This window comes from Trachypithecus francoisi, unplaced genomic scaffold (genome assembly GCF_009764315.1).
Source record: "Trachypithecus francoisi isolate TF-2019V2 unplaced genomic scaffold, Tfra_2.0 Lachesis_group5, whole genome shotgun sequence".
Lineage (NCBI taxonomy): Eukaryota > Metazoa > Chordata > Mammalia > Primates > Cercopithecidae > Trachypithecus > Trachypithecus francoisi.
The window spans coordinates 135,929,882-135,936,921 of record NW_022681470.1 but is presented as its reverse complement, the minus strand read 5'-3'; the positions used below and the strand labels follow the sequence as shown (position 1 = coordinate 135,936,921).

Genomic DNA, 7,040 nt, shown 5'->3' with positions numbered 1-7,040 from the left:
TTTTTGAGACGGAGTCTCACTCTGTCGCCCAGGCTGGAGTGCAGTGACCGGATCTCAGCTCACTGCAAGCTCCGCCTCCCGGGTTTACGCCATTCTCCTGCCTCAGCCTCCCGAGTAGCTGGGACTACAGGCACCCGCCACCTCACCCGGCTAGTTTTTTGTATTTTTTTTAGTAGAGACGGGGTTTCACCGGGTTAGCCAGGATGGTCTCGATCTCCTGACCTCGTGATCTGCCCGTCTCGGCCTCCCAAAGTGCCGGGATTACAGGCTTGAGCCACCGCGCCCGGCCTTTATTTATTTATTTTTGAGACAGAGTCTTGTTCTGTCCTCCAGGCCGAAGTTCAGTGGCGCAATCTCGGGTCATTGCAACATCTGCCTCCTGAGTTCAAGCGATTCTCGTGCCTCAGCCTCCCGAGTAGCTGGGACTACAGGCATGCGCCACCACACCTGGCTAATTTGTGTATTTTTTGGTAGAGATGGGGTTTCACCGTGTTGGCCAGACTGGTCTCGAACTCCTGGCCTCAAGTGATCCACCCGCCTCTGCCTCCCAAAGTGCTGGGATTACAAGTGTGAGCCACGGTGCCCGGCCTCCTTCCTTTTTATGTCTCAATAATGTTCCATTGTATGGATGGAACATGTTGTGTTTTTTCATCTGTGGGTGGACATTTGGGTTGCTCCCACCTTTTGGTTCTTGTGAATAATGCTGCTATGAACATTATATGTATATAGTATTAAAATTGTTTATTTTATTTTGTTTTATTTTATTAATTTTTGAAAACAGAGTCTCTGTCACCCAGGCTGGAGTACAGTGGTGCAATATCGGTTCACTGCAACCTCCACCTCCCGGGTTCAAGCAATTCTCCTGCCTCAGCTTCCGAAGTAGCTGGGACTACAGTCATGTGCTACCATGCCTAGCTAATTTTTGTATTTTTGTTAGAGACTGGATTTTACACCACAGTGGACAGGCTGGTCTCAAACTCCTGAACTCAAGTGATCCGCCTGCCTTGGCCTCCCAAAATGCTGGGATTACAGATGTGAGCCACCGTGCTTGGCCTGGTTAGTTTTATTTTATATGAATCTTATCTCTCAATTTTTTTTTCTTTTTCTTTTGAGACAGAGTTTCGCTCTTGTTGCCTAGGCTGCAGTGTAATGGCGTGATCTCCGCTCACTGCATCCTCTGCCTCCCATGTTCAAGAGATTCTCCTGCCTTAGCTTCCCAAGTAGCTGGAATTACAGGCACCTGCCACGATGTCCAGTAAATTTTTGTATTTTTAGTAGAGACGGGGTTTCACCGTGTTGGCCAGGCTGGTCTCAAACTCTTGACCTTAAGTGATCCACCCGCCTCAACCTCCCAAAGTGCTAGGATTACAGGCATGAACCACCGTGCCCGGCCTCAATTTTTTTTTTTTTTTTTGAGACAAGGTTTTGCTCTCTTGTACAGGCTGGAGTGCAGTGATGCAATCTCAGCTCATGGCAGCCTTGAACGCTTAAGCAGAAGTGATCTTCCCACTTCAGCCTCCTGAGTAGCTGGGACGACAGACATGTGCTACCACACCCGGCTAATTTTTAAATTATTTGTAGAGGTGGGGTTTTACCATGTTGCCCAGGCTGGTCTGGAACTCTTGGGCTCAAGCGATACTCCTGCCTTGGGTGCCCAAAGTTCTGGAATTACAGGCGTGAGCCACCATTCCCAGCCTCTCAATTTATATATATATAATTTTTATTTTATTATTATTATGATTATTATTTTTTGAGACAGAGTCTCACTCTGTCGCCCACGCTGGCACACAGTGGCTCAATCTTGGCTCACTGCAGACTGTGCCTCCTGGGTTCAAGTGATTCTCCTGCCTCAGACTCCTGAGTAACTGGGATTACAGGCATGCACCACCACACCTGGCTTTTTTTGTATTTTCAGTAGAGATGGGGTTTCTCCATGTTGGCTGGGCGTGTTGGTGGGCGCCTGTAGTCCCAGCTGCTTGGGAGGCTGAGGCAGGAGAATGGCATGAACCCGGGAGGTGGAGCTTGCAGTGAGTGGAGATCGCGCCACTGCACTCCAGCCTGGGCAACAGAGTGAGACTCCGTCTCAAAAAAAAAAAAAAAAATTAGCCGGGCGTGGTGGCAGGCGCCTGTAGTCCCAGCTACTCGGGAGGCTGAGGCAGGAGAATGGCGTGAACCTGGGAGGCGGAGCTTGCAGTGAGCTGAGATCCGGCCACTGCACTCCAGCCTGGGCGATAGAACGAGACTCTGTCTCAAAAAAAAAAAAAAAAAAAAAACAGAAAAACAAAACAAAACAAAAAAATTAGCTGGGTGTGGGGGTGGGTGCCTGTAGTCTCAGCTACTCAGGAAGCTGAGGCAGGAGAATTGCTTGAACCTGGGAGGCAGAAGTTGCAGTGAGCCGAGATTACACCATTGCACTCCAGCCTGGTGACAGAGGAAGACTTCATTTCAAAACAAACAACAACAACAAAAAACATGATACGCTTGAATCATCCCAAAACCATCCCCCCAACACTCCATCCATGGAAAAATTGTCTTCCATGAAACCAATTTCTGGTGTCAAAAATGTTGGCATCTGCTTCCTCAGGACACCCTTCTGTGTCTCCGTTTCCTCATTTGTAATATGGGAATTGTCTTAGTCCTGAATTGATAACCTCATGCTCTTAAAAGTGTGGTTTTGGCTAGGCGTGGTGGCTCACGCCTGTAATCCCAACAATTTGGGAGGCCCAGGCGGGCGGATCACGAGGTTAGGAGATTGAGACCATCCTGGCTAACACGGTGAAACCCCGTCTCTACTAAAAATACAAAAAATTAGCCGGGTGTGGTGGCAGGTGCCTGTAGTCCCAGCTACTCGGGAGGCTGAGGCAGGAGAGTGATGTGAACCCAGGAGGTGGAGATTGCAGTGAGCCGAGATCGCGCCACTGCACTCCAGCCTGGGCGACAGAGCGAGACTCCATCTCAAAAAATAAAATATAAAAATAAAATAAAATAAAATAAATAAAATGCTTAGAGCAGTGTGCCTGGCCCCATAGCACGTACTGCATGGGCATTCATTGTTATTATTATCTTTGAAGAGGTCCAGGACCCTAACGTTGTGGGGGTCTGGTTGCGTCCTCTTGCCCCCCCCCCGTTGGGATTATTCGTTTCTGGTCTCTGCAGGATGGAGACCTTCTCGCCTCTCTGTCAATGATGATGACAATGAGCTGGGCCACGTCACCCTGTCCCTAGCGAAAGGTTATCACTTCGTTGGGGACATGAGAAAGGTCGGGTTGCTGGGGCCGTGCCTGTCTCCCCTCTGCTGGAGAAGATAAGGGAGGCACTCAGCTTTCTTCAGGCAGAGTGTAGGGGAGCCACGATATATAAATGGGGGGCCAAGAGGCAGCGGAGACACTGGCCCACTCGCACGTCTGAGGCATCTCTGTCCAGCATGGCCAGGTACACGCTGCTGCTGCTCCTCGCGGCGTGGGTGCTGACCGGGGAGCTGTGGCCGGGCACTAAGGCCTGGGCAGCACCTTACGGAGTGAAGCTTTGCGGGCGAGAATTCATCCGAGCAGTCATCTTCACCTGCGGGGGATCCCGGTGGAGACGATCGGACATCCTGGCCCACGAGACTATGGGTGAGGCTGGGGAGAGAGTGGATGTAGGAGAGGAACGGGTAGCTGGATGGGTCCCAGGAGCTAAGGACAGAGATGAGAGGAGGTTGCTGGAGGAGGAGGGTCCTTGCCCTGCCACATTCAGCCAGGGACACCTGCCCAGCCTTGAAACAAGGGCTCAGGAGTTAGCAGAGCTGCAGAGCTGGGATGGGGGTTGGAAGCCATCCCTGGGCGCTGGAAGTCCGAGGACAGGTTACTCTTTTCTGAGCAGCTGCTGTGTGTCCTGTGCAAAGCAAAGCTGCTGTTTGTATGCTCCAGAGGTGGGGGCGGGGAGAGCGCCATTCGCAAAGACAACACCGAAGTGGTTTCCAACCCTTTCCAGCAGGTAATGTGAAGGGTGTGATATACACATAGCCGGATTTTGTCACCTAATGCGTGACCTCTCTCCAGCAAGCTGGTTTCTCCTCCCGTCCCTGAATGTCTTTTTTTTTGAGATGTGGTCTCACTCCATTGCCCAGGCTTGAAGGCAGTGGCCCAGTCACTGCTCACTGCAGCCTCGACCTCCTAGGCTCAAGCGATCCTCCCACCTCAGCCTCCAGAGTAGTTGAGACCACAGGCACCTGACACCACGCCTGGCTAGTTTAAATTTTTTTTTTTTTTGTAGAAACAGGGTCTCACTATGTTGCCTAGGCTGGTCTCGAACTCCTGGGCTCAAGTGATCCTCCTGCTTCGGCCTCCCTAAGTGCTGAGATTAGACTCTCTGAGTGGCTTTATCTTCAAATGGGAGACACAGTTCCTGAACCTTGCAGGATTAAGGGGTGTGATTAAGTCAAAAGAGATTAGGGCAGAGTCTAAGCAGGGCAGCGGCACAGTCTGGGATCTATCAGAAGAGTCGGAGGGAACAGAAGACACAGCTTCATGAGGGGCAGGGGCCTGGGAAATAGATATTCATGTTGGTGAGAAGGAGGATAGGTATGAGCGTGGACCTAGAAGACACACCACTTGGATTCAGATAGTAACTCCACAACGTAATAGTTGGTGTTCGTGTGCTAATCTTTTTTTTTTTTTTTTTTTTTTTTTTGTTGAGACGGAGTCTCGCTCTGTCGCCCAGGCTGGAGTGCAGTGGCCGGATCTCAGCTCACTGCAAGCTCCGCCTCCCGGGTTTACGCCATTCTCTCGCCTCAGCCTCCCGAGTAGCTGGGACTACAGGCGCCCGCCATCTCGCCCGGCTAATTTTTTGTATTTTTTTAGTAGAGACGGGGTTTCACCGTGTTAGCCAGGATGGTCTCGATCTCCTGACCTCGTGATCCGCCCGTCTCGGCCTCCCAAAGTGCTGGGATTACAGGCTTGAGCCACCGCGCCCGGCCTCTTTTTTTTTTTTGAGACAGAGTCTCGCTCTGTCACCCAGGCTGGAGTGCAGCAGCGTGATCTCCGCTCACTGCAAACTCCGCCTCCTGGGTTCAGGCCATTCTCCTGCCTCAGCCTCCCGAGTAGCTGGGACTGCAGGCACCTACAACCACGCCCGGCTAATTTTTTGTACTTTTTTAAGTAGAGATGGGGTTTCACCATGTTAGCCAGGAAGGTCTCGGTTTCCTGACCTCATGATCCATCTGCCTTGGCCTCCCAAAGTGCTGGGATTACAGGGTGAGCCACTGTGCCCGGCTTTTTTTTTTTTTTTTTTTTTTGAGACAGAGTCTCATTCTGTTGCCCAGGCTGGAGTGTAGTGGTGCAATCTCGGCTTACTGTAACCTCCATCTCCTGGGTTCAAGTGATTCTCGTGCCTCAGCCTCCCAAGTAGCTGGGATTACAGGTGTATGCCACCATACCCCGCTAATCTTTTTATTTTTAATAGAGACAGGGTTTCACCATGTTGGCCAGGCTGGTCTCAAACGCCTGACCTCAGGTGATCCACCCACCTCAGCCTCCCAAAGTGCTGGGATTACAGATATGAGCCACCGCGCCTGGCAGTGCAAATTCTTTACTGAGTCCTGCCTCAGTGGTCTCCTCTGGAAAATAGGGGTGATAACTGCACCCACCTCAACTGGTTGTCACTGAGAATAAAGAAGTTAACCTGCTAAAGCACTTAAACGTTGTTTGACACACAGTAAGTGATCAATAAATTATTTATTATTATTATTATTATTACTATTTTAGAGACAGGGTCTTGCCCTGTTGCCCTGGCTGGAGTGCAGTGGTATGATCACAGCTCACTGCAGCCTCAACTTCTTGGGCTCAAGCAATTCTCCTGCCTCAGCCTCCTGAGTAGCTGGGACTACAGGCTTGTGCCACCATCTCTAACTTATGCCACCATGTCTAACTTATTATTATTTGTAGAAACAGGGTAGTGCTGTGTTGCCCAGGCTGTTCTTGAACTCCTGGTTCTAGTGATCCTCCTGCATGGGCTCCTGGAAGTTCTGGGATTACAGGTATGAGCCACCATGCCTGAACTAAATAATCATTTTTGAGTGCTCATCATGTCCCAGACATTGTTCTAAGTTTTTTTTTTTTTTTAATGGATATTAACTCCTCTACTCCTTATAAAACGAGAAGGTTGGAGTAATTATTTTTTTCCACTTTGCAGAAAAGAACATTGAGGCTCCAATAAGTAAATTTACTTGCTCACGATTATAGCTTGGAGGGGCTGGATTCATGCTCAGTCAGCCCAGCTCCCAAATGTACCAGGTCCTCAATTAATAATAAAGAGTAAGGGAAAATAAATGACAGGGCTGGATGTGGTGGCTCACTCCCGTAATCCCAGCACTTTGGGTGGCTGAGGTGGGCAGATCACTTGAGGCCAGGAGTTTGAAACCAGCCTGGCCAATATGGTGAACCCTGTCTCTACTAAAAATACAAAAATCAGCCAGGCCTGGTGGTAGACCCCTGTAATCCCAGCTACTCTCCCACCTACTCTGGCAGAGTCAGAATTTGAACCCAGGACCGGGTGGAATCAAAACTCTGAACTATGTCTGTGAACTATGTCTATAACTGTTGTCACAAGATCAGAGCTAGACCATCCAGGAGCCAGGACTGTGGGTGCAGCGGCAGCTGAGCCCTGAGCACTAACTCTGTTCATCTTTTGCAGGAGATACTTTCCCAGATGCAGATGCTGATGGAGACAGTCTGGCAGGCGAGCTGGATGAGGCCATGGGGTCCAGCGAGTGGCTGGCCCTGACCAAGTCACCCCAGGCCTTTTATGGGGGGCGACCCAGCTGGCAAGGAACCCCCCGGATTCTTCGGGGCAGCCGAGATGTCCTGGCTGGCCTTTCCAGCAGCTGCTGCAAATGGGGGTGTAGCAAAAGTGAAATCAGTAGCCTTTGCTAGTTCGAGGGCTGGGCAGCTGTGGGCATCAGTACCAGTGCCCCAGTCCTGCCATCCACTTAACCAGTGTCTGGCTGGGCACCTGTCTTTCGAGCCTCACACATTCATTCATTCGTCTGCAAGTCACAGAGT

At 50.5% G+C, this 7,040-nt stretch overlaps 1 protein-coding gene across 1 annotated transcript; it reads left to right on the top strand.

Moving 5' to 3' along the window:
- The first annotated feature begins 3,358 nt into the window (after positions 1–3,358).
- RLN3 (relaxin 3) lies at positions 3,359–6,911 on the top strand. The gene is made up of 2 exons (XM_033195885.1): positions 3,359–3,614; positions 6,673–6,911. Exons 1-2 carry the CDS (start codon positions 3,425–3,427, stop codon positions 6,909–6,911), a joined length of 429 nt encoding a protein of 142 aa, XP_033051776.1. The 5' UTR covers positions 3,359–3,424.
- The last annotated feature ends 129 nt before the right edge of the window (positions 6,912–7,040 follow it).

What these genes read in the sequence shown, in the direction of transcription:
- RLN3 (XM_033195885.1), top strand. Translation starts at nt 3,425, where the DNA reads ATGGCCAGGTACACGCTGCTGCTGCTCCTCGCGGCGTGGGTGCTGACC. An exon ending in CCTGGCCCACGAGACTATGG is followed by an intron (nt 3,615 to 6,672) that starts GTGAGGCTGGGG and finishes CATCTTTTGCAG; the next exon opens with GAGATACTTTCCCAGATGCA.